The 27,768-nt window shown below is 49.8% G+C and overlaps 1 protein-coding gene across 1 annotated transcript in view; it reads left to right on the top strand.

Annotated features, from left to right (window-relative positions):
• The window catches only part of TANGO6 (transport and golgi organization 6 homolog), an 88,283-nt gene that overhangs the window by 43,870 nt on the left and 16,645 nt on the right, over positions 1-27,768 (top strand). The window contains 4 exon segments of the mRNA XM_054048915.1: positions 1,908-2,444; positions 3,707-3,764; positions 15,202-15,354; positions 27,390-27,541. Of these exon segments, the coding sequence (XP_053904890.1) occupies positions 1,908-2,444; positions 3,707-3,764; positions 15,202-15,354; positions 27,390-27,541 (900 nt within the window).

The raw sequence follows: 27,768 nt of genomic DNA, 5'->3' as shown, positions 1-27,768 counted from the left end.
TGGCCCAGTCCTGGGAGATGTGACGCAATCCTTTGGGATTGATTTTTTGCTGCCTCCCCCCAGCTCCTGCCCTCCAAAGTCTTCTTCCTTCCTAGTTTCTTTTACGGTGCTGTGTGCTAATTCCAGGAAATTGCCACTTGGTTTATTTTGTCATGCACAGAGCAATTTTCTCCCTCAAGTAGCATCTTCACCCTTTGTTGAGGTCCTTTCAATGGATCTGTTGAGGTGTTGGCTACAGCAAAGGCACTTGGTCCAAAGTGGGGAAATGTTATAATTCTCACCTGTATTTCTAATAACACTGACAGGGTGAAAGTGCTGGGTTATTTAACAAGTAAAAAGCTATCCACTGGGAAGCAGATTTTAAATCAAGATCGGATCTTTTTCTAACCAGTATGGTCTAGTTCAAACAGGGATGAATGCAGGAAAGCGCCATGGTCTGTGTTATACAGGAGGTCAGATGAGGTGATCACAGTGGTGCCTTCTGGCCTTGTACTCTGGGAATCTCCAGTCTGTGAAAAGCGGTTTGTGTCCCAGTTCACGTTCATCTCTGGCATATGCTTTAACGGGAAGGTGATGCACTTGCTGTGCTTTAGAGAACTGTCAAATGATCCATCTCATTGCCTCGTCCTAGCAGACACGTTGGTTTCCTGTACATGACTCCTAGCAGATACGGAGGGGCAGACAATCATTTGTTTTGATTTACAACATACACAAATGGCTCCTAATCCTGGGATCTGGGCACCTTTGTCATAAGAGTCATATAAAGGTTGAACCAGCAGCTGCTCCTCACCTCTAGGCAAGAAAAAAATAACCAAAGATTAATCAAACCCCAAACAAATACCCTCTTTGCACAAGTGCAGGAGATCGCTTGCATTCACTCTGAACCTGGAGCATGCTGCCAATCTGCACATCACCATCTGCACTCATGAAACTAGCCCCCGTCTCTCTCCATCCTCAGAAGCATAGGCAGAAGACAGGGCCTTGCAGAGTGTTGTGATAGTCACGTGCGATTACCTGTGCACACTTTTACATGACCAGTTTGTGATCTGTTGCATGTGCAGCTGCCAGGGGCGGCTCTATGTGTTCTGCCGCCCCAAGCACGGCAGTCAGGCAGCCTTTGGTGGCATGCCTGCGGGAGGTCCGCTGGTAACGCGGATTCGGCAGCATGCCTGCGGGAGGTCCACCGGTCCCGCGCCTTCGGCGTACCCGCCTCCGAATTGCCACCAAAGCCGCGGGACCGAAGGCTGCCTGACTGCTGCCCTCACAGCGACCGGCAGGCCACCCCCCGCGGCTTGCCGCCCCAGGCACACGATTGGTGTGCTGGTGCCTGGAGCCGCCCCTGGCAGCTAGTCAAGTGACTGCACCTGCACATTGCATGTTCCTTTTTGTATGTGCTACAGTGAACATGAGGCCTGAGTAAATGCCTCCTGGGAGGAGCGTCCCCCCCGCTCAGCGGAGCTAGTGCCGTGGGGCTGAACGGCGCTGCAAGCAGACTAGCAGTGTCAGTAGAGGATGTGCAGGAGAAGGAGCCAGTGAGGCTTTACAGAAACCAGTCAGACTACTTACTGCTGTGTCTGAGACGCTGCATGACCGGACGAGGTGTTCTGGGCCTCCTGTAGCCACATCCCTATGTGAGGATGGTAGGGAAATGTGAAAAGCTGCTGTCCCACCCCACTTAATGGTCACACTTGCCAGTTTGGGGCACGTTATTATCTGATCCATCAGGCTCACATCCACGCTGTGCAGTTACCGAGGTTTCTTAATAAAGTCAACTCCATTAGACTGTCTCCCACCACTCTCTCTCCCGGGCCCCTCACCCAGAGGAGTGTTCTCGGCAGCTGCTGTAAGTCAGTGTGTCCAGCTCTCATTTTGAGGCCATGTCAGTGACAGTTGTGTTCTTCTTTCAGCTGAAATCGGGTGACTTTGCCATCCTAAAGCAGTTGGTGCCCCTGTTGGAGGAGATCTCCCGCATTCATCCTGAACCTGTCATCCAGGAGCTCGCTGCTGATCTGCGCATCACCATCTGCACTCACGGAGCCTTCTCCACCCAAACTGTTGGCACTGCTGCCCACAGCACCCTGGGGGAAAAAATAGGGTCAAGCAGGTCAGGAGGACAGACCCACGCAAACCCCACAGAAAGTCCTGAGGACAAAACAGATGGTCTCAGCCTGGGACCACCACAGAGTAATGAAAATTGCAGCCACACAAACCGCAGCATGGCCAGTAACCCCAGTCCTAAAGGAAAGAATGGGGAATCCAGCATGCGGAAAGAGTGCCCCGCTGGGACTCCTACAGCAGCCCACAGCCCACAACCGCTTCAGGAGCTCCTCTTATCAGCATATGACCCTGAAATCCCAGTACGGGCAGCTGCCTTGCGGGGTCTTTCCCACTTGATAGAGCAGAGGGATCCAGACGGACTTCAGGCTCAGGAGAAACTCCTCAAGGTAGGCAGAACTCGGGACTAAAGCTTGCTACAGATCGTGTTTGTTTAATGTGCGGTTTCCCTTCTGACACTGTGCCATGCTCAACCTAGTGTCACGCTTACAGGCTTGTCTTCATACTTATTACATGACAACACACCTGGGACAACGTGGGCTTCGGGGGAGTGACTCAAGTGGGCCGGACACATGTCTGGGAAGAGCATGCAGATCCCTCATTGGCAGGTTTTTTCTGCCGAGCTCAGCTGCTCGTGGTCCCAGCAACTCTTACTGTGTTCCCTCTCAACTGTTGGGGTTTGTTCTCTCTCCTCCCCGCCCTATGAAGCAGTAAACATGATGATTTGGTAGCCCAGTTATTGACCCTGCTAACATGAGATTAACAAGGTTCCTCTGGGCCAACATGGCTAACGTCCCCGTGCACTGTTCCCATGCTGGCATCTCATGCCCCGCCTCTGCCCCATATTCCTGGGTTCAGGGAGGAGCAGAAGTCACTTCCACTTTTTTCTGGGGCTAAAGGAGAGGAACCAGAGTTAAAGCGGGAAAGTGCCCATAGATCTCTGTAAGTGAAAACCTCGCATCCTCGCTGTGAAGAGCTAAGGAAACAAATTGTCCTACACGCTATTGCAGGGCTCCGAGGAGATTCCTGCAGCTGGCAGTCTCTGCTGTAGCAACGGGCAGCGGAGGAGTCAGTATCTTGCTAGCAGATTTCATGAATCAGCATTACATTTATGGCAACCATGACCCAGGCTCAAACCCTTTAACCAGGGCCACGTGCAGTCCATGATGCTGTGGGAATCCACCCATATGACAGCTCTGAGAGGTGTAAACTTCCACATTCATCTCAGCGTGGTGCTAACTCTCAAGCCTAGTTGTGATGAGTTAAATTGTCAGCATTTACTATTTCACTGCTGGCGGAAGCATCCAGCCAATGTACTGGTCCCTCATTGCTGGCTGCAGAGGGGTGTGTTGGCATAGGAGGCAGTGGAACAGCTAGTTGCTGTCAAAGTTTAGAATTTCAAAATTTCCTGTTGCTCCAAACTTGCCTACAAGGTGGAGAGAAAAGCTGCTTCCCCACAGATCACACAGGGCCTTGCTTGTAACTCCAGCTTGACCACAAGGTACAGAGGCTTCACTCAGAGGGGAAAGGTCAGTTCAGAGAAATGGGGAAGTCTGGATAACACCCCCAAGTGTGTGGGACTGGAGCTGTCTTAGGGGAGAACATGGGTCTCGCACTCCTAGGAAGGTAACTGGTGTGCTTTGTCCTCCAGGTTTTCCTGGAAAATATGGAACATGAGGACTCCTTTGTGTACCTTTCTGCTATTCAAGGTGAGTGCAGTGCCCAGGTTGCTTGGGTTTGGTGTCTAATACTGGAGGTCATCTTTCCCACTACGGTTTAACTAGCATTTGTTCTGTGATATGTATGAGCCCTTTGTGTTCCACCCATGCTCCTGTCTGTGAACTGCTGGCATACTTCAGCTGAAAGGTGTGTGCTTGTTTATTTACTAATTAAGCCATTGATTATATTCCCCTGCTGGGGATGTGCTGCAGATTTAGTGAGTCTCTCGTCCTTAAACACTGCACATTCTCCTGTCTCGCCTCTGACTTTCTTGGGAGAGTTCCCTGGAAACCAGAGAGCCGTGGCTGTGAAATCCAGGCTTTATGCCTCCCAGTCAGCAGTTTGGATCCATATGGATTTTCTACTGGGGTCGCAGGCCTCCTGGAGCTAACATCTCTTTGGCTTTTTCTAGACTAGAGCTTTGGTCATGTTGTAACTCAAGGCAATTGATTGCCAGTTAACTTGCGTTAACTAATCTAGACAGTCCACGGAAGTGTGTTGGTGGCAGTGTTCGAGTTCACGGTGGTAAATACACCTTTCCTTCAGCTGAGTGGGCAAACAATTCATTGCTGTCACAGGCATGGTACAAGGCTTCTCCATCAGAATGAAGGGCAGTAGCGCAGGATGCGGGGTCAGTGACCTCAGTGCTAGCCAGTGCATGCAGCTGTTAGTAGAACACAGGTCACTCTTAGGTTCTTGCAGAGGTTGGCTAGTGGGTGTGCTCCCCAAACTAGGCCACCAGAGACAGGCATTCCTGAAATACATGAGTAATTTTAAGGGAAAGGTGGGGGCAGGCTTCTGGTACCTGTGATCCATGGGCAGTGGAGTCCAAAGTTGTGACCGGAGCGACCGCTGTCCCAGGGAGAGTGGCATTGTGGGACAACTGCTGGGGGACTGTTGGAGTTGACACAGGTAGTTCAGTGTCTACACTAGCAGTGATGGCAGAAGTAGGCTGTCTTTGGTCTTATGTCGTGTGGGGAGATGGTGTTACTGTTTCAATGCAACAGGGAGGCTACCTCAGTGAGAGACAAACGCAGCTATGGACGTTAGGTCGACATAGCTTTGTAGTGTAGACAGGCTGAAGTGCCTCTTGGTCCATGGTGCTCAGCATGCACATTTGGAACTGGGAGTCTGACACCAGAAAAAAGAACAGGAGTACTTGTGGCACCTTAGAGACTAACAAATTTATTGGAGCATAAACTTTCGTGGACTACAGCCCACTTCTTCGGATGCATATCTGAAACCTGACACCAGAAACTCTCCTGAGCTGCTTGGTTCTCCAACTATGAAAGCATAAGCCGCCCCACCACATGGTGAAAATACCTGGGCTCTCCTTAAAGGGGAAACCTGTCATTTCCAGAGTAACGCAGATGTTTGTTTAGCTGCTTGTAAAGAATTGCAGAGTGATCTGGCACAAAGCTGTACCGACATGCTTTACAGACCATGAACAAATAAAGAGCTGCTTCGGAAGAAAAGCTGTGGTATCTGGACTCCAATCCTATTGCACGCTACTGATTTAAACAGTCCCCCTGTGGTTTCCAATCTTCAGTCTGTTCCAAACGCTTGGGGGTGCACTTTTTAAAGGGGGCTCCGTGGCAGGGATGGGATTAGTTGCTGATCCCAGCGAGGAACTGTGCGGTGGCAGCTGCAAGAGCGGGAGCAGCTCTGCTGAGGGAATTGCTGTAATCAAGCTGTACGGCTCCCCGGGTATATTTGCTGCTGGGAGGTCATCGTGGGGAAAATAAAGTCTCTTCCTAAGAAACCTGTTCATGTGAAGAGAGGTTAATAGCGTGCCCACGCATCCTGTTCCATGGAAATGGCTGCCGAAAATGGTGCCAAGATTCCTGACCTTGCTTCCTACCTTAGACCGAGTCCCCGCAGTAAGAGGAGAGAGACAGGAAAAGAGCATCTAGTGAAACCTCGTATTGGGGTACCTGGGCGGGATGTTTTAATATTCACCACTTAGTAATGGGGGCACCAGCTCAATAAAACCACTGATAGACGGGGGAAGGATTCTTGAAGGACGCCAGGTAGCATAACCGTTGGGAATGATACAGTCATCTATTACCACTAACTGATCTCTAGCCTTGTAGGTGTGACTAGGACAGTGTCAGACATGAGGCCTAAATGACACATTCACATTCACAATACAAGCTTTCGTTGTTATTAACAAAAGAAGTTGTTTCTGGCTCTCAGGGTTGAAAAAATCCCTTCCGAAATGTGACCTAAGTGTAACCAATGGAGTAGTGATTGCTTGACTCTGCAGACAGCCTGAATCAATGGCTCTGAGAGGTCTGAACTCCCCAAAGCCCCATTAATCTCCTCTATATGTTAACCCTGGAGTCCAGTGATGACACTTTAATGTAACCATTAACTATTGAATTAACGACCACTGTAGAGCATGGAATGGGGAAGAAGGTGGCCACGGGGAGTTGCTGCAGAGAAGGATGTGCAGAAAGAAAAACACACAGTTAAGAGAGAGACAAGGAAGGGAAACAAAGTGAAGAAATAATAGTGATCCTGTGGGGGGAACAGATTTCCCTGCGGGGTGCTGCCGAATAAGACAGTTGGGTTCCAAACAAAACATGTCATGACAATAACTCAAAGTTTCATTGCTACATAAAGACCAGATTCTCCCCTGGATCTCTGTGACATTGTTGGGGTGCCACTGTGGATCGACTGTAGTGTGTTTGTGCAAGACTGAAACTTTGGTCCTGGATCAGAATTAAAAAATGGGATTCAGCTCTCGCCACAGAATGAGTTTGACACCCCTGGACTAGCACCACTTGAAGATGGTTACATGCGCACACCATCTCCTGTAGTCACCAAATCAGCTGTTATCAAAACTTGTTATTTCTCAGGCTTGGTCTACACTTAAGTTTTGCCAGTAGCACTTATTCTGTTTGAGGAACTGGTATAAACTATACCCCGTGTCATGGCTCCACAAGACCTATGCTACATCCCAGCTATTGGAGGAATCCCTTCAGTGGGTCCCACTCTTCCTTCAGGGTTGGCCATACGGTCTCACCAGCTCTTACACTTGAGCCTCTAGGTTTCAGCGCTCCCGCTTCATACGATGAGCTCTGCCCAGTATGTCCAACGAACATACACCTGGTTAGAGTCCCTGAAGAGTGTAAAAGTCTAATGGGCCTCAGCAGGTATTTGCAGTGACACCAGGCAAACTTTTCCAAACAGAATAGGGTTTATTAGTCAACTGGAATGCAGCACTGGAAGTCCTTAGGTTAGCACAGAGAAATAAAGATTAAGCCAGTGTCTGTCTGGCCAAGCTAGTGCCATCTGCCATCCAAGCTGCTGTGGACCCCATTTCTGGCTCTCTCTGACCCTTTGTCAGTCCCAGGGGAGAGCAGTCCAGCCTCTTCCAGAAGCGAACTCTTTATCCCTGCCTGTCACCTCTGTCCTTCGCTTTCAGGCAGAGCTATTCTGAGTTCACATACTCCACCTCTGAGCACTTCCCCCTGTTAAGTGTTGATTGCTCAGTCATTGAGGGGGTTCTCATTGTCTCTGTAGATCCTTTGTTGATTTGGGTTGGTTTCAACCAGGTCTTTAACAACCCATTCATTCCACCCAGGCAGCGGGGTGGTGCGTACACTTCATGCCTTCTGTGCTGCCCCAACTGCAGACTTACCCCCTTTTTCACCTACTTGGTAGCAATGTTAAGTACAGAGGGACACTGAGCCACACATAGGGGTCATACAAATATTACAGAAAATTCCCACTTCATCACAACTAGCAAAAGCATTCTTGGCAGAATAAACTGTCCCCCACGAGGAGGGCTTGCTGGGATAGCTCTACCAGGATAGCTATACTTTTCTAGTGTAGACAAGCCTGACGTATGACAGAGTTGTCACTTGCCTGCAATGGTCTTCTCAGGCAACAGAAGCTTGAATAAGACCGTAGAAGTCTACCTTTCGGCATCTAATCCTTCCAAATCTTAAACACAAAACCTTAGTACTGTTGAGCCAGATGGGGAACCAGGCCATGCATTCTAGTCAGTCTCCTATATATGCATTGTTTCCACCTCTGACCCAGGTCTCTCTCCTCAATAGACAGATCTTTCTTGTGAATTGCTGGGTTGGGTGCATAAGATAGCATTGTTTCTTTGGAAGGAAAGTCTTAGTGACGTGAACAATTAGATTCTTAGAGGGGTAAACAATGTATTGCTTAGGAGACACATAAGTATGGAGGAAGAAAACCCCTGCGGATTGTACAATTACTTACCTCTGTCTCTGAACCTCCTCTTCAGTGTAGCAGAAATCTGAGATGAAGGCAGTCTGGGGTGGTTAAGACTGACTCATGGTTAAGACTGGTTCCTTAAAAATTCTCAAACCCCAGTCTCTGTCCCCACTTCTCTTGCTGGCTGGAGTAGGAGCAAGAGACGAAATACCGTATTTGCTTCTCGTAATTGATGACTGGAAGAGCAACCCTTCCGAAACAGCTGGAAGATTAGCTTATCAGCACACCTTCCTCTCTGCCTGTACAGTCTTGAGTGGGATGAGGTGGTTCTTGCCGTACAGGTGAAATATGCATGCACGCATAGCCTCTGAATGATTCGTGTACTGTGGGCAGCTCCTCACATGTTTAGCCGCCGGTTATAGTTCTGATTAACCCTGACACAGTTTCTTGTGGTGTTGAGTCACTAACTGTACACAGAAGTAACACGTTAGCTAAGGTTAGAAAGCACTGTCAGTCTTGCCCTGTAAACGGCCTTCGGGGATGTAGGGTAGAGGTTGAGAGCAGCTGATGGATGCTTTAGGCAGGTTCCCTTTTTCTCTGGCCAACACGTGCTGCTTCTGCGGTAGGGCTTTCTTGCAAGTGTTTTCTGATGATGGAACTTGCAAGCTGGGTAGCCATGACTGAGAACTGAAATCCGAACTCAGCCCAGAGCATGATACAGGAAGGGAGAGGGGTCTGGCACTATCCCACTGTATCGATGTAGGCTGGTGGCCAGTAATTGACAGAGCATGTTAGTTCATTGATACTTAAGATTTGGGGTCTACAGGTGGGGGCTGCTACTCTGAGGATGAGAAGGAGTTAGATCTCACCACTGCCGGGTGCTTGTCCGAGCCAGGGGAGCTTTGTGCCACTAGATCATTTTCACTTACTAGTAGCTGCTTTTTATTATGTTGACAGTCAAGCCTGAAATAAGTCTGCAGCTGTTTGAGCTCAGTTCCAGAGCTGTAAATCCTGGACAGGGCACGGCGTACGGAACCCCACCCTGTCTCCTGGCCCCTGCACTGTGCTTTAACCATACGGCCATGCTTCTCTGCAGTGTCGTTCAGGCAAAACGGCCAGGCGTGTTCAGATTCCCTATTTCTCAGCCTCTCTGAGTCTCCAACGTTTTCGTTCTGTGGCTCAGTCCTGAGAGAGAGCACTTACACCCGTCACGGACTCATCCTTTCCTACCATCCCAGTTGTCTGCTGGTTGGTTCTCAGTATGTTTGTTATAGGACAGTTCCACATGGAGCCCTCCCTTCCCCCCCACAATAGAACTGGGGTGTCTGCCTCAGTTTCCCCTCCTTTGAAGGTCCCAGTAAAACTCTGCAAGCTTTCTTGTCTCATAAAATCCCTTCTTGGTACTGGTTTATTACAAAAACATAGTGCAAATTAACCAGAACACCCTGGTGCCACGTCTGTCTGATCCCAACAAGGGCAGTCAGGGCCAGGGGTCAGAGCAGGGGCAAACCTGAGGCTGGGAGAAGCAGAGGAGTGTTTAGTTGGATTCCAGGCCAGAGTCGATACCGAGAGTCAGAGTCTGTAGGTGAACTCTAGACCAAGCCGAGGTCAAAGCCAGGGATGCAGGAACAGTCGTGGCAGCTACAGAAGATCCACGTGGTTGCCTGGACGCTGCCTGGAACGCCCCTTGGGTTATATAGGGCAGGGAGCCAATCAGGAGCCATGAGGCTGCTGTCTGTCAAGCTCCTGAAACAGAACTTCCCCATGTCTGTGTCCACAATGGATCATGGGAAGTGGAGTACAGGTGGGCTACAGCTGGCGCTGCGATGTCAGCTGCCTGGTGCAGACCTGGGTTCTAGACCCATGGGGCCTTACAACATGGTTCTTAAAATCCTGTGACATGATGCCACACGCCCACCACACCTGGGCTCTTCATCAGTCCGCCTGTCCTTTTACAGGACAGCCACCCCACCCCTTCCAGCTGGAGCGCAGCCCCACTCTTCCTAGCAGGACCCCGCCCCCCCACAGCCTCTCTGTTGGAAGTTCATCTTCACCAGGGGAGTAACCCTCAGTCCCCTGGGCTCCCAGCCCTCTGGCTCAAGCTACCCACTGAGGTCCCTATGCTGGAGAAGCCCCTCCTCGGCCTTCAGCCCTCTGGCCCTGGTTCTCTGGCTTGGGGAGGTCAACTGGCAAACCCCTCCCTCTTGCTGCTCGCCTGCCTTCAGCCTTCCCCCAGGAATTGCATTGAGTCTCGAGGCTCTGCCAGCTCTCACTTGCCAGTGTCTCGCTCCCCGGGAGCTCTCACCTGCCCTTGTCCTGCTGACACCATCTCTGCTCTGAGGCCACCCTCTCACCAGGCCTCTCTTGACTCCAAGTCCCAGGCACTCTCTTTTAACCCTAGTTGGGTCAGCTGATGAATCACAAATGCAGGAGCCTCTTTCCTCTTGAAGGGCCAGTGCCACCCTGGCAGTTTCATTCTGGAAGTTCCCATCTCACTTTCAAAGTCTTTTGTGAGCCCACCTCTCTGTACTGACCGAGTTCTGGTTACACTGCTGTTGTCTTTAATATTCTAGACGTTGGCAGTGCGCGGTCTTATGAACTGGAAGAGAGAGCCTATAAAGCAGACTGATCTAGCAAGCTCATGCGCCAAGACTGGTTGAGAGGCTAGAGGAGGAGAAAGGGTTTGGATGCTGCCCACTCTTGACATTGTACAAATACACAGCTTGTATTGCAGCCAAGTCTGGCATCAAGAGTGTGCGCTCAGAGGAGTGGTAGCCAACACCGCGGAAGCATGGGGTAAAGCAGAGGCCTCGTTGACAGCCAGTGACTACATCTGAGCTATACTTGCTGGAAATTATCCACCCTGTATTTCTCCCCACAAGTATCTTGCAGCATGTGATGTCTGGCTTATTAAGTAGATGCTAGTAAATGAATATTAACCATCACGAATTAGTGGACACCTGCTGCCAACTGCTAAATAATTTCTCTCTCAAACATAACCATCCAGCTTGACAGCCTGCTAACTAACCAACCATCGCCTGCTGGCTTTGTTCTGCGGTCTGAGCAGAGGAGCTGTGTGGTGTGTTTAGTAACCAGCTCGGTCATGTCTCTGCCTCAGCCTTAAAATTAAACTCAAATGCTGAGTTAGTTTATGAATCCTTGTGGGTATCACTGTAGTGCCTAGGAGCCCTCGTCCCACGCCACGACCCCACGGGCTAGGCTCTGTACAGACACAGAGCAAAGACCATCCCTGCCCCAAAGAACTGACCTTCTCAGTATAAGAGTCAACAGAAAACAGCCCGATGGTGGAGGACAAGGAGATACTGGTCAGCGTGACGGGCTCTGGTCTCAGCACACCAGCAATCAAACTGCTGTCAAGTTTTTTGTGGGCATCACAGCGAATTACAACTCAGCAGCCAGGCTCAAACAATGTCAGGAAGCACAGGGAATGGGAAGGTGAATGATACAGAGAAAGGTCAGGGAGACAAGGTGGGTGAGGTCAGATCTTTTATTTGACCAACTTCTGTTGGTGAGAGACAAGCCTCACCTGAACACCGTGTGCAACACTGGCCAAGGGTCTTCCAGAACTAGACAGGGCTGAGAGAGAGACAAGGAGAATGATCAGGGCCTGGAAGTCAAGGGCTTCCTCAAGGCTAAGCTCAGACCCTGGCACGGATCCCAGAGAAATCTGTTCTGGCTGCAGGTAGGAGGGCTCTGCAATGCTGGGCGTAGCTTTTTGCGTGGGCAAAACCTGCTGTTAGTTTTTCTCTCTGCAGAGCAAGTGGAAACAGTTTTCCATTGGCTTTGCCAGTGCTGCGATTTATCTGCATATATGGCAGGGGGGAAGTTGTGTGAAGGAGGTGGTTACAGATCTCAGAAGGAGAAATGCATGTACTTCCTGGCCTTTGAGGTGAGGCTTTGGCTCCAGCTACCTCATTTTCTCCTGTCTGCAGGGCATCGGGTAGGGATCTCTCTTCTTTCCTACCTAATTAGGGTGTGGCTAAAAGGAGTCATGTCAGTTCTATCAGCAGGACTTTCATGTCAGTTTTAGACTCCATAGGAAGCTCATTACTCATTCAAATAAAGGCCGTAGCTCCAATGCTCACTCATTCCTGCCCTGCTCTTCTAGTCTGGGCCTCTCCCACACAGCAGTGCCAGTGCGTCTCCATCCTAGTCGGCAGCACCCAGCATGATCCCAGCCCTGACTTCTCCCCATGCACCGCTGGGCCCTAGTATCCCAGTCTTTACCTGCAGTTCCATCAGGGTCTGCACGGAGATTCCAGGCACACTGCACTTGTGCCCAACACCAAATTTGAACCAGGATTCCAGAAGACTTAATTTACTGTGTCCCTTCCCCTCCCGCTCCAGTACCTCCAGAACTCCCTGCGTGGGGCATAAACATACATTCATTTCATATCTAAACCCTGCCAACTCTCTCTTCTGCCAGAATGCGTTTCTCCAGGAATCTTTAGGTTCTTAACATGGGTTCCATGTAATCTGGAGGCTGCTGAGGGGAGGGGGACATACTCTACTAAAGAAGGTGAGATAGCAACTCCAGAGCTGAGAGATACACAATGCACAGCCTGTTAGAAACCGATTTTGTGAGCTGTCTCTCCTCTCATCCGCTGTGGTGTTCAACCTGGAGCAGTACACGATGAGTTACTCACGTGACACGAGCCCCTTCTGATCTTCAAGAGAGAACTTGTCATAGAGTTAGCTTCCAGCCCCTGCAAAAGCTATGTATTAACAGACTGGCAATGCCAGACGACCATAACCATGGGCCTATGTAAGGAGCAGTTCATTGAACTGCTTAGGGCTTGTGGGACAATGCATTCTACGCAAACAGTACGCCATTAAAGCACACCAGCAGGGTCTACACAGACCAATTACAGTGCGCTAAAGTGTTGTGCATTAGAAATCAACCCCACCCCACCCCTGTAGAGCCTATTACCCCACTATGTAGACACGCCTTAGTGTACAGGAGTAGGTTGCTGGAAGTTCTATTGAACCAGAGAGTAAATGGTTCATAACAGGCAGACCGCATGAGCTGGACGTCAGAGAGATCTGGTACGAAGGGGCTGTGTCTAGAGGAAGCTTGGCTGGGGTTTCCTTGTCACTGTCGATGGGGTAGAGATCTCTTATGAGCGTTCAGAAGTGTGCAAGGAGTTAGGGACATGGGCCCTGCTTTGCAGAGCTCACCGGCGTACAGCCAAAGGGAGAGGGAAAAGGGTAGGGGACAAGGTTGGTTCATTTGTTGAATTGATGTGACCCAGGCTGAATTCCTGTTGTGACTTGGTGCTGATGCCTTGATTTTCTCATCCCAGCCTGCTGGTCTTTGCTAGGAGAGCCAGAAACCCTGGACTTGTCCCAATGCCTTGTCTGTTGTACAGCGCACCTCTAGGCCTGGCCTTTTCTGTGTTCAACCCCAGCCTTTGCTGTTTGTTTGTTTGTGACCCTCGCTTTGCCAGTGACGCCCAGGCCAGCACCATGCTGCAAGAACCTAGCCAGGGCTGAATCCAGGCGCCAGCAATCCCGTTCACTGACGGGACACTGAATATGGCCTGTCCTGGTCTGTGCTACGTGCTACATCGCATTCAGCGCTGTCAGCTTTTGGGGACAGGACTGAGCCCTGGCAAATGGTGTATTGGACAGTGCTGCCAACCCTTGGGGTGCTAGGGCCTGGCTCATAATATTGGTGCTGTTCTGGAAGCCTCAGCTCCATTTGGAGCCCTCCCGGCCATGGAGAAAAGCTGAAACATAACCCAGGTATGCCCCAAAGGCTCAAAGTAGATAGCAAATAACCCCCAACTTTATTATTGTTTATAGTCACTAGGGTTTTAAGACAGTCTTGTGATTTTGGGGGGCCTGCCTTGGGACTTTGGCTCACCAGAGATTGGAGTACCGAGGCCAGGGTCGGACACATGCTGTCAGTTCCCAAGCACGGTGTTTGAGGGAAGGTCTGAGGAGAGAGCAGCGAGGGGAAAAAGGAGACCACTCTGTTGGGTCAGACAGCTCTTCCTGGTCGTACACTCCCTGGTGTTCTCCCACAATCCCCATTGCAAGGCAGGTCAGAGAGAGTCCATCTTAGGCTACAGGGTGAATTTGTCTCCGGAGCTTAGCTGAGCACTATTAAGAGCCGCTGTGCTGCTGTTTGCCAGCTCAGGCAGCTTCCAGTGATGCTTCAACCCTTCTCCTGCCCTTCAATTTTGTAACTAATTTTTGCACGGTTAACATCTCCTGTCAGTCTGGCTGTGCACTGGTCACCTCTGCCTGCTCTCTACAGACAGGTCTGGGAGGAGTGAGTGCTCTGTAGTTTGATAAGCTGGCCCTGCACTCCAAGGGCACAGTCAGTGCCATTTTTCTTGGGTGACAGTGGAAGTGACGGGCTGGCACAGAACCTGCGGGAGCATAACTACCTTTCAGGTTCTGAGGTTGATACAGACAGCAAGATACCGTGATCCTCAGACTTCGAAGTGTGAGGAGACGGAGACTGTTTGGCAAGCGTGTTGACGTGTGCTAGAGATGCCAAAGTGAACAAAGACAATTAAAATCCCCCAAACTGTCAACTGACACTGCCTTGTGCAAATAAAAAAGTTTGCCTCCAACCTGCCACTTGTAATCACTGTAAAAACCTCCGTCTGCGAGCTCTCTCCCCTCTCATTCTGTGCCCCAGTGCGTCTGCTGCTGCCCTACAGCTAAGGGTGAGAGCACGGATGACAGCTATATCCGCCACACAAAGGGCTGGAGCAGTAACCTGTACCGCTAACAATTACCACGCAGCAATTCATGGGAGGCGGGTATGCTCCAGTGGGAACCATGTTCTTTTACAGCTCTGCTCAGTCACTAATGGAGCGGAGATGGGGAGGGAGGGGGGTGCATTTTGCAGCTGCAAGACCAGTTTTCCCACCTCACCCATATTCACAGATCCACAAGTGATTAGCCCTTGGGGCCGGATACTCTTAGCATTTTATTGGTCTGAGAAGTAAAGTGGAAGTTTTGGGCTACAGCTGAATGGGAACCTGTTGCCCCAGGGAGGAACTGACCTGGGGGGCAGAGCCCTCTGAGGCAGAGAAGTTCACTGAGCAGAGAGTAGTAAACCCAGAAGAGACCCTGAGATTGATTTTCTTCTACAAGTTCACTGTGGTTTGGTGCTCCATGGTTAGACATCCTGGGTCCATCCACTGCCTTATATTTTAGATCGAATCATGGTCCCCTTTTTGTTTTGAACGTCAGGTGTTGCCCTTCTGTCAGATGTGTACCCAGAGCAAATCCTACCCTGCCTGCTGGCCCAGTATGGCTGCACTTCACCGGGCACCAGAGGACCCCAGACTGCAGAGACCAGGATGAAAGTGGGAGAGGTGCTGATGCGGGTAACCCGGGCACTGGGTGAGTCTACAGCGGTTTCTCCTTTGGAGGGGGTGTATCAAATACTGCATCAGAGCAACTTGTGCCATTGCTCTTGTGTATGGCCCTGGGCTTTATGGGGCCTCTGTGTGTCCATGTTCCAGTGAAAATAGTGGAAAACTTTGAAATTGTTGAAGTTTTCACTGCAAATATTTAGTTTATTGATTTTTTTTTTCAGAGCTACAAAAATAAAACCTCCTGTGAAAAGTTTGCACTTTCCAGTCGTGACTCTACTATAAGTTTGATGGGTTAGTACTGGTCACTTAAACCAGATGTGCCCAGACTTTCCCCAGCTGAGGTCACTCTGGCATAAACTGAAGGAGACAGCAGGCAGCATCCTCTCTTACTGTTTGGGGCCAGGCTGCTTGGATCGAGAGGGAACGTCTGTTTGGTGTGACGGCTGCACTTTGCCTGCCCTGACTTAAAGCTACTCATTTGTGACTTGATTTTCAGGTGCGCTGAGCACCTCCCGCTCCTGCTGCCTAAACCCAGGCCTGTAGCACATTAGAATAGCTAGAACTACATGCCATGCCCACATGAATGTTCAACCGTCAGAATTGCACTGCTGTGTAAAAGCCCCAGATGCAACCCTCAGCTCCAGCGGGGGCACCAACCCACTATCTATGGGGGAATGAGCCTGGCAGCGTGTCCAGAAGGCTAATGAATTCCAGCCCTGCAGAACAAGGGAGGAAGCAAGTCCAGCATCCAGAAGCCTTTGTAAAGACCGCCCTGCCCGCCACCCACAAACCAATGGGATTTCAGCTTGGGCATCTCTGCTTCTTGTGACTGTAGTGGCAGGTATTGCACAGGGAGAAGGATAGTCCCCTGGGTAAGATGTCAGCACAGAGCCCTGGTCATGCGCTTTCAGCATGTCATGGAGACAGAGGACTAACACCATCACTTTTAAGGAAACGCTCAATAGATTGGGCTCCATCTCCTTCCCTTCATGAAATAGATTGCCTGTCCCTTTAAATTAAATAGCTGCTGGTAGAGATGTTAACCCATTTCATGTTTTACAAAGAACTGCGATTTCTACCCTAGGTTGTAGTTTAGGAAAAACTTAAGAGTAGTTGAGCTCTGGAACAGGATTCCAAGGGAGGTTGTGGAATCCCCATCACTAGAGGTTTTGTGATACCCCCGGCAAAATCAGAGGGAAAAGTTACCAGCTGGGCTAGTGACTTGTGAGCTGCAGTTGGTTGGTTAGATTCTTCCAAGCTTCAGTGCTTCCCATGGAAGGGAAGGGCAGAGCTGGGCCGGAGGTGCTGTCGCATTAAACAGCTGCTTGTCTTGCACCTCAAGTTGATGAAGGAGTTTGGCAACATAAGTCACAGCCCAGGAAGATCCAGACATTGCTAATCCTGGGATGCTGGTGGTTTTTGTCCTCTGCTGCTTCCAGAGCCTCACTGTAGAGGGGTTGTGGTGGGATGCTAGGACACACAGGGGGGAGGGATAAAATAAAGCTGGACAAGGCTCTTCCGGCAGCTACTGTAACAAGTAACACCTAAAAACGTGTCCTGCCTCTTCACAGGCTAAGCTAAACAAACCAAAAGGAAAAGGAGCCAGGATTCCCCCCTCTCCTGTGCTGAAGGTGCTTACGCTTTGGCTTCCCCTGTGTGAATCAGGAGGCTGGATGCAGCTCTCCCCCAGAGGAGAGATGCTGGAACAGCGAGAGGCGTCCAGGGCTCAAGGTGCTGCCTCCACACAGCTTATGTTCGCCCAAGAGCTGACCTGGAGACCCAGGCTTGCTAACCAGCTGAGCCTCCAAAACCCAATCCTCCTGGGAAAGAGTGGTCAGTGAGCCCCATGGACGGGTGGGTGTAAACAACTTCCCTCTTTGGGGTTTCAGGATTTGGCTGTGCAGGGCCTGCAGCTGATGCCGTTGTAACTAGCACCAGTCCAAAAGCAGGGTGTCTTGGAGCTTCGTATCTCCTTCTGCTCCTTGGAGAAGTAGTGATCCCGGTAGTTTCTCTGAGACAATTGCCTCATAAACCCAGCTCTGGCTTCTGTACTGCTCTTCCACCTCAGGATACTGGAGCCTTGGAGCTGCTTGTGATGTAACTAGGCTAAACCTTGCGAGGAGAAGCAGAGTCTTTTCAGCAATAATGCCAGCTTCTCAGAGCTCTGCCCCCTTTCCCTGGCCTAGCAAACACTGGGAAGCCCAACAAAGCTTCTTCTAGGCTTTGATCCAGGTGTGAGATTTACTGCACCATAAACTCTCCCTTTGCTTCACTTCCCTGTCAGTGGTAGCTCAGGAGTTGCCCACCTGCTTCCCATATGGCTAACGCCGCGTTATAAAACGAAATGGTATTGCCCAGCACTTCCTGGCTCCCCTGGGACTGAAGCTTCGTGGCTTGTCTGGGCACGATGGTGACTGTGTGCCCTCAAGTTTTGCTGTTACAAAAAGAAATCCTCTTATGGGAGGGCAGTTATTTGTATGTGCTAGTCTGGTGCCTCTGGATGTTTGGGAGACCTGCATGGCTGATACGGGGAAATAATACCTGCCTCCTAATGCTTCTCGCTTTCCCTGCCCAGCCCTGCGGTGTGGCTCCCCAGAGAACAGACAGTATTCCTCGTACTTCACTGCAGAGCCAGCCGTATCCATTGACTAGATTCCTTTCTAGCCTTTTATTGCACTTAACACTGTACAGTATCAGCTGTCCCAGATGCTTCCCCATCTGTGCCCCTCATGTTCGCCCGGTGCCGAAAGTGATTAATAAATCTGCTTTGGGCTGCTGCTAGGATGCGCTGATTGAGGCAGAAATCCTGCGGGTTGCTAAGGCATTTCAGCTCCGCAGACGCTCACATTGGGAGCCCAGAGTTGCCAGGTGCTGCTGACGCTGTAAGCACGACGGCCTCAAACTGCTCTGAGCCATACTAATCAATGCACGTTTAAAATGCTGTTGGGCCTCCCAGCATTGCTCCCACTGGGGGACCTGAGCCTGGGTTGGCAGGTGATTCCCCGGGTGTGGGCAAGGTGGCTGGGGGACGTGCGTTCTCACAGACGTGGAATTTCTTTACACGCTGATCGGCAGTGCTGTGTGCTGTGTGCCCGCCCTACCACCACTCACCCTTTGTGGCTAACGCTCTCTGCACTCGAGTTGTAGCACAGAGCTCTCCCTGGTGAAGGGAAAACTTCTCTTCTGCAGATTGCTGCAGAATACTGTGGGGCTATGTCAGAATGCCAGACTGCAGTGAGGCTGGAGAGCCTGCTGAGTCCTGGGCCGGTGTTCTTCTCCAGACCTTTCCCTTTCAAACATGGCTATGCTGGTTTGGTGGGATCCACAGGCGCATCACTCTTGGGGTGGGAACTGGGAAGGGTTAGCTGGAGGTTTGCATTCGCATTGCCCCCATCTCCTCAAGTGGCCTGGAATGAGGTGTTGTGCTTTCACCATCCCCGCAGTGTCCTGGGCTATAACCTTATGCCCAGGAATCTTGAACAAATGAGGTTCCACGTGGAACAAGTCTGCAGATCCAGCACAGAACATAAGTCATGTTCCCCTACTTCGCAAAACAGCCCCTGACTCCGGTCTCCTCACGGGGAGTGGTTGATCCAACTCTTGAATGATTCTGACTTGCTTTCATTACCTCCCTCCCTCCCAGCCAATCCCCTTCAGTGTGGTTGGGGGAGGTGTGTAGACCAGTCCATCACTATCTTTTCACTGACAGAAACTCCCCCTTGCTGTGTGGTCTCTGCGGACGGTTTGCGGCATTTAGAATGTTTAACTCTCACCTTCCACTCAGCCGTGTGGTGATTTGAAGGGCTTTTTGTTTTCCAAGGTAGAATTACACCTCTTGCAGGTTGGATTCCTTTACACTGCTATCCTAAACCTTCTCCAAAAACCACCAACAGCAGGAAAATTCTCTTGGCTCATAGACACGAGCTGCAACTGGCAAAGGGCCCTTTCTTTAAAGATAATCACATAATTACACTGCAGTGTGTCAATGCTTTATCCTGCTCATTGCTAATTTTTCTCCTTTAAAAAAAAAAAAAAAAACAGTTGCAGTTTTCTCCTCCTCCTCCCCAAAGCAAGGGAGCTGGTTTGGCTTGATGGCCCTTGCCCTGCTCTGGATTTGAGAGAACACAGAGCAAGAGGCTGAATTTAAAAACATAAAATCCCAAGACAAAATGTAGGGCTGGCTGTGTAAATAGACCATTCATTAAACTATTAAACTATTCCCTGAGCTTTTCAGTTACCAAGCCAGACTGGAAAGTCAGGAGATCTGAATGTCATGCTTGGTGTTCAGCGATGCTAAGAATACGGAAGTGCAGGTTCCCACCCCAGCTTTGGCTCTGCCCTCTCATCTCTTCTTTATCCTCCTCTTACTGATTGCAAGAGCCCACTAGTGGCCACATGACATGAATTCCTTGGATCCCAGCAGCTGTCCAGTAACAGCGTGCACTCACTCTTCCAGCCTTTCTTGAGTAGAGGAGGCTCCCAGGCCCATCTTGGCAGGGCATGATGGGGAGGCTGAGTCTTTTCCTGCATTCAGCCTAGTCTCTGGACTGAGGCTGTAGCGAGTATCTCTCATATAGAGGCCTGACCAATTTTAGAAGGTTGAATGGGGGCAGAATCAGGTGTTTTGCCAATAATGGAGAAATAGCTGGGGAGCAGGGGCTTGCGTGGATGATATGTACAGGGGGATGTGTGATGTTGTGGTCTCTGGCACATATTCCAAGGCCCTGGGACGGTCTTGTCTCTAGCCTCTTACGAGACGGGTTTGCAGTTTACAAGCCAGTTATGGAGAGCTTTGTCTGGGAAAAGGGGGGTGGGGCCTGTGGTCCATACTTGAAAATTCAGTGAGGGACGCTCAGGATATGAGGTCAGGCACCTTAAATCCCAAAGCTAGACAGAACCAAGGTTTGCATTGGAATCGGAGCTGAGTATTCCCTGACTCTGATGGTCGGCGTTTCTGAACTCTCAGACCAGGTCTACTCTACAACGTTTTGTCAGCGCAGCTGTGTGAAAACCCACACTCCTATCTGACGTAGCTATGCCGTCAGAACCCCCAGAGAGGAGACGCAACTAGGCTGGCAGAAGAGTGCTTCCGTCTGACCTTGGGGGAGGTGGTGGTGATATGCTGACAGAAAACTCCCTCTGTGGGCGTGTGCTGTGTCTACACTAGGGGGCTTTGCCAGCATAATCTGTCAACCATTTGTAGCGTACACAAACCCTCAGTATGGTCGGTCGTCTTGACTTTTGCCTCATTAGCATTATTATGCTCTAATGTTTTAAAGTGGTCGGTAGTTCTCTGCAACCTCCACTCTGACTTCAGTTGTTTGGCTGGGATTCATAGGTGACTGTCTCTGCCGTCCGTCGGGGACCTGCCACGTAGGAGGGATCGGCTCCTTGGCATTAGACCGCAGCCCTTCGTCCTGGGTAGAAGATGCAATGCCCCTTGTTGAGCCTGGGCAGAACAGGGCTCTGTTGTGACTGGCACGTGGGTGCCTCAGCCATCGTGTGTCACTGCAAGGAGAGCACCACAGGGGCTACTGAGATTGGGGGTTGGAGGGCAAGCTGTGATGTCGCCAGGCTCTTAGCCGTCTCTTCCAGACTACGCTCCTTTACCGCTACAGTCCCTGGGACATTTACTCTTTGGCATGTGCTGACTAGCTTGAGTATTTATAGACCAAATTAAATTAAACGATATGTCTTTAAATTGTGCATATTGCAACACTCTGAAGAGTTTATCCAGCATTTCAAACCCACCTTTTTATCTCAATCTTTTTTTCTCAACTTTGCCATGAATTGGAACTCCTCCATCTCCTCCAGGGAGACAATCCTGCAGCACAATCGGCCCTGGTCTCCTGTGGAGTAGAGGGAAGAGTACTTGCATGGCTCTGATCACATCAAATGACTGTAGCTGAGTGGAGTTTGCCAGTCTGTACAAGAACTAATATTAGCCATTAGAAGAATTTTGTATTTTAATATGAAATCCAAATGCCGGTAACATTTTTGTGTTAACATCTCTTTTACCTAATACTGATTTGAAGCATCTAATGTAACCAAGCTAATGTACGTGGTGCTGATCCAATAGAAATGGACAGGCCGCTTGAGACTACACCCAACCTCTCTCAACACAAATAAATACACGTGAATTCTTTCTGTGATGATTTTTATAGCAGGAACATCCCTGGCAAAGGGCATTTCCTGTGTTGTAACGATCCCTTCAGAAGTAGAACTTTGGCTTAGCCAAAGGCCATTAACTCCATTTAGGTTCTTATGCTGTGCCCACCACAGTAGTGTCTGACTCTTCCCACGTGGTTGCGAATCTGAAGCAAATGGCGTGGACTGGGGCTGTTGTTTGTTAAACAGGGTGAAAACTGATTTGCAGTTGCCTTCATGGGGCTCTTGCGCGGCTGGTGGCATAAACTGTCCCTTCCAGCAGTGCAGCCATGGGTGCATGTTGGGTTCCTGTGACTTTGAAATACTCGGCATGGGGTGTGTCACTGCAGTGCTGAATGGAATACCCTTAGCTGGCTGGTCGGGAGCAAAAGTTGTTACCAGCTGGTAGCCAGTGGTTGGTCTCAGTGCACAAGTGCTCACATTACAAATGACATTAATTGTCACCCTCGGCAGAGAAGCCAAGCGCTGAAGAGCCATGAAGACTGAATCTTTCTTGCCCCTAGTTGAGGTCTTTCTGTTCAGATTTGAGATCTAAGAGTAGGTCTGGGGAGCAACTGGTGGGAAGCTTGTGCTACCCCTGCTCAGGCTGTGCCTATCCAGGTGACCAGGGATCTGAACTCTCTCAGATAAGAACAGTAATGGCCCAATGTTCTCCAAAGTGCATGGGACACTGAGAAATATGGATTTCGGTGCTGCGTGTGCACAAACCAGGAAAGCAGAACTATGGGAGGACTGTAGAAATGTATGCGGCCTGCCCATCCAGTGATGCTGCACTCACATGTCCCATCAAGGCCAAGAGCTTGCTTCAGCATGAAGGTGGTTTAACACTGGTAGTACATGCACAGTGCGGAGGCAGCCAGTGAGCCAGTTCTCAGCCTCCCAGCAGCTCCAGAGGAACGAGAGGACACATCATTCTTTCCCATTTGCCCTCAAGACAATGGAAAACGATTTTCATGGCAGGTTAAACTGTAGCACTCTGGGCTGGAACGGGAGCCTCAATACAGAAGAAAAGTCCAATCAGTTGATCATTGCCTTCAGCAGGATATTATACCCTGAATTTATGGCTGTCATTGGCTACAAATAGATTATCTCTGTCTCTGCTGCTGCTGCAGTAACCATGGCTCCAGGGCTCCGGGTTGTGACCCTCTCAGATAATCATGGCGCTCCCGCAGAGTACTGTTGGGCACCTCCCGGTGGCCCTGTCCAGCCAACAACTGGCCACTCACTAGATGACGACAGTACCAGAAAATCACTGACAACTAGTAGGACAATGATGCAAACTTATCAAAAGGAATAAACAATTTAAACCATCCCCTCCCCCTCCCGGTGGTGCTGGTAGTTGCAATGACAAATTAGCCAGCGCTGACCGGTGCAGAGGGAGGGTACATTTCTGGCATAAAAGCCCCAGAGTGTGAGACAATCAACCAGATTTCTACAGCAGCAGAGACTCTGATGAATTGTTATGAATTGTTCCTCAGTAATTGGCTGGCCAGGCCAGCCCCGCCCTGACAGAAGGGTCAGTCGGGAAACGCAGTCAGTTGGTGACTGTGGAAATCTGGGTTTATTTCCAGGGACCGTGCCATTCATTCTGTACCGTACTGCACACTCCCTTGTTTGGCTTGGCGGCGGTGGAGGTGGAAATCTTGTGGATCCACATGCAGCATAGACAAATTAAATGGTGACTTCTCCCCTTCTCCCTCCTGCTGTGACCCAGCTGGTGTCAATTATGGGACAGACTCAGCTGACTCGGAGGAGAAACCGTTTGCACTATATTCTGCTCGGTTAGGGCTGAATTCTCATCTTGGGTAGCAGGCGCATCTCACTGCTTGGTTGAAAAATCTCCTGTGGTGCTGGACTCTACAGGAGATGCAGCGCTAGGCTACTTTTCTATCCGAGGTCAGGGCTGTTGTAAGTGACAGTTGCCACTGCCTCAGACCGTGTGGTGCACACACTTCCCATCCAATGAGTGCTTGTTTGCACCACCTTTAGCTCCTTGTCTCAGCCTTATTATAAAGTAGCATTTTTGCTTCTGGCACCTGGCAGCAGATAGTTCAAGGCAAGTTGAGATCTGTTAGCCAGCTGAAAGTACTAGAAAAGCGAACAGAATCTGTGTAACCTGATGCTGGTGTGTGTGTGTGTGACTTTGAATCACTGTGGCTGCACCCTGCTTATCAACAAGCCCCATTTCAGATGGGGCAAGTGGGGGAAAAAGCTCTTCCCTTCCCTCTCTGAAGTTTCCTGAAGGATTTACGTCATTGCAGTGAGTTTTCATCACAGGCATATTAAATCTGCCACAGCTATGTCAGGGGAGACATTTCCTCTGGTTAGTCAGGGATTATCCGCCCTGCTCTGCAGGGGGAGGGGAAGCTGCTATGTTCATTCAGTAACTAATCCACCAACCGGCTGGTGTTGTCACTGGCTTTAGCAAGAGAGAGCCATAGTAATTCGCTTTCCCTCAATGGCATGGGCCTTTCAGTGCAAGGCCAGGGCGATGCCAGCCTACCACTGCTGACCAGTGCAGAGAAAACCCTACACGGTTACCTCCAGGGGTATCGACATCTTTGCTGCATGGTACAGTGTGTGAATTCCAGAACAAAGAACATAGCATTCTTTTATTTATTATTTGTATTAGCGTAGTGCCTAGGGACCCCGGTCCTGGACCAAGACCCCTCTGTGCTAGGCGCTGTACAGACACAAAACAAAGAGCTGACAGTCCTAAGTATAAGACAAGAGAAACAGATGGAGACAGAATCAGGGAAGTACAAGGAGACAGTGCTGATCAGCATGACCGGTGTCGTCTCAGCACACCCAGCAGCCGAACCATTGTCAAGTGTTTGTAGATGTGCCGGCAAAGGAGAGTTTTAAGGAGTGATTTGAAGGGAGGGGGATCATGAGGTAGCTTTGCAATGTTTCCAGGGAGCTCCTCCAAAATGTGAGAGGCAGAATGAGGAAGCACGAAGGGGCTTGTTTGAAAATGTAATTGACAGAGAAAATGTTACAGATGGGCAACCATGTAGTGCGAAGGCACAATTGCTTTAGTTTATGGTGTTCCCAGAACTCTGCAGTGGTGTTAACCCTACTAGTAACTGGCTGAAGTCTGTCTGTGTAGAATTGGAGGATGCCAGTGAGCAGTCCAGGCTGTGTGACCTTGATACAACTGTGACGGGTTGGATCACAGAGACCCCCTTGGGACTGCCACCTGATGTACTGAGACTATCTCTGTGTCTGTTTTCCCTGGCAGCTTGGGACTTCAGTACCCTGTCTTGTTGAGCCAGACATGCTAGCCTGCTGCAAACACAGACCCAGGTCTGAACCATGTCCCCCAAAGGCTGCAGACTTAACTGAAAATGGCTTAGAAAGTGCTCCTGTTTCTAGCACCCAGACACCCAGTTCCCAATGGTATCCAAACCCCCAAATAAATCCGTTTTACTCTGTATAAAGCTTATACAGGGTAAACTCATAAATTGTTCGCCCTCTATAACACTGATAGAGAGAGATGCACAGCTGTTTGCTCCCCCAGGAATTAATTACTTGCTCTGAGTTAATTAATAAGCAAAAAGTGATTTTATTAAATATAAAAAGTAAGATGTAAGTGGGTCCAAGTAGTAACAGATAGAACAAAGTAAATTACCAAGCAAAATAAAACAAAAACACGCAAGTCTAAGCCTAAATACAGTAGGAAACTAAATGCAGGTAAATCTCACCCTCAGAGATGTTCCAATAAGCTTCTTTCACAGACTAGACTCCTTCCTAGTCTGGGTCCAGCAATCACTCACACCCCCGTAGTTACTGTCCTTTGTTCCAGTTTCTTTCAAGCATCTCTTTGGGGTGGAGAGGCTATCTTTGAGCCAGCTGAAGACAAAATGGAGGGGTTTCCGGGGCCTTTTATGTTCTTTCTCTTGTGGGCGGAAACCCCTTTGTTCTCTTGTGCAAAATCACAGTAACGAGATGGAGTCTGTAGCCACGTGGGCAAGTCTCGCGTCTATGAATGATTCCGCTTTTTGCAGGCCAACGCCATTGTTTACATGTTAGTTTGAACATTCCCAAGAAAGCTCAGATGTGGATTGGCGTCTCCCAAAGTCCCTTGCTAGTTAAGTACTCCCAATTACTTGACTAACCCCTTCACACTATGTTGACCAAATCTGCCTTATGTGCTTCCTAGAGCAAACACTTTAAATACAAGCATAGAGCCAACGCTCATAACTTCAGATATAAAAATGATCCATGCCTACAAATAGGATGAATATATTCAGTAGATCATAACCTTTGCAAAGATCTGTTACATGGCATATCTAGCATAAAACATATTCCAGTTATGTCATATTTACACTCATAAGCATATTTCTATAAAGCATTATGGGGTGCAATGTCACAAGAACGCTGTGTGTTCTGCGCTGCTGTCTGAACTGGGAGGGAATCACTTTGACTCCAAAGAGAGGTGAAGTTAAGAATTATATGGAAATGCATTGAGAAGCGCTCTTGAGAACACCCCACCTCTGGTCCTCTGTTACGGAAGCCAGTCCTTGGTACAAGCCATCTGCTGTTCAGAACTGGAGAATGCGTGGGCTTATGGAGAATGTGGCTGGCTTGTGGCTGGCAGCAAAGCCCGGGTTTATCCTGCCTACTGTAATAGTGGATGTTCTTCATAGAAATGTTAAATCTTTGTGTGCCTGCTGAGCCTGTGGTATCTTGTGGCAGCTAGTCCTGCACGATAACTGTGCTTGGCACATTTTTTATTAAAAAAACCCTTTTTATCAGCTTTAAATTTTGGTGTGTTTCAGCTGTGTGCGTCCCCTTGCCCTCGTAGTATGAAGGACTAGACAACAGTGCCCACTTTGCCCACTCTGAACCATTCATTCTTCTTCGAGTGATTGCTCATGCACATTCCAATAGGTGTGCGCACGCCGCTTGCACGATCGTCGGAAGGTTTTTCCCCTAGCGGTACCCATCGGGTCGGCTGCGGAGCCCCCTGGAGTGGCGCCTTCATGGCAGTGTCTGTAGGTCCCTGCCAACCCGCCACCTGCTCAGTTCCTTCGTACTGCCCGTGACGATCGTTGGAGCAGCTCAGGCTCTTGCATTCACAAGTACCTACCTAGTGGTTCCCCTTTTCCTAGGTGTAAATAGTTTCACAGAGTTATAGTTACAGTAGTTTGTAGTTTCATAGTTAGCTACGCTTAGTTTGGGGGGTCATTTTCCCCAGACACCGGGGCAGGCCTCTGTCGCAGGGGTTTAAGTCATGTGAGAGGTGTGCGAAACCTATGCCCAGAGGCGACGCTGCTTGTCGTAAGTGCCTGGGAGAAGGTCATCAGACAGACAAGTGCTCAATTTGCAGGCGCTTTAGACCCAGGACTATTGTTTGAAGCGTCTCCTGATGGAGTCGGCCCTCAGCCAGTACCGGAAATGGCACTGGCTGAGAACACGCGCTGCAGAGTGAAAGCCCCAGACGCGGGTCTCTGCTTCAGATTACACAGAATGCGGCTGATCCACTCTAGGGACTAGGTCTGCAGAGCCCCCGTCTGAGACCTCCCAGTGGTGTGCTGCCAGTGGGAACACGAGTGATCGCCGGCTCACCTGCATTATCTAGGAAAGAAACTACTTAAGAGCTACCTCCTGGAACTCTAGGAAAGCATGGCACAGGAACACAGCCATGCTTCAACAGTCACAGAGGGGTTAAAACTATTAGACCCACTAATAGCTAATGCCAGCAGCTAAAAAGACTGAACTGGAGCAAGGGCTTTTCAATATTGCACCAGGAATGGGCTCAACATAGCGGGAAAGGAGTTCTGAAAAGTCCTTCCCACTAGTGGAAGCATCTCCTGGCCTTTAAACTATTTGCTTTTGAAACCTGTCAAATCTCCTGAAACCTGTGCTTTCTTCTTCTCTCTCCTGCAGGGGACATGAGCTGCCAGTACAGAGCTCCTCTGATTCATGCCTTCCTGAGAGGAGCAAGAGACCCGGATAGCACCCTGAGGGCTAGCAGTCTGTCCAACTTGGGGGAGCTGTGTCAGAGACTTCACTTCCAGCTGGGCTCCGTGGTTCATGAGGTATCGACACTGTTCATCTCCCCTATATAATAGACACGTTAGCTGTATCTGTTGCCACTGGAGAGCAGCCTTAATGACACCGGGACAGGTGCCTTCCTGCCGACCCCTCTCCCACAGAGTGGAGGCCTGGGATCGGTGGAGGAGGAGCCTTCCTAGGGCTGCTGCATATCTTGCAGGTGCGTTTTTAGGTTCCTAGTCTTAGAAACAGTTCGTGCTGGCTGAGATGG

This window comes from Malaclemys terrapin, chromosome 14 (genome assembly GCF_027887155.1).
Source record: "Malaclemys terrapin pileata isolate rMalTer1 chromosome 14, rMalTer1.hap1, whole genome shotgun sequence".
Lineage (NCBI taxonomy): Eukaryota > Metazoa > Chordata > Testudines > Emydidae > Malaclemys > Malaclemys terrapin.
The sequence above is the reverse complement of the archived record's forward strand: the minus strand, read 5'-3'. Positions and strand labels throughout refer to the sequence as shown.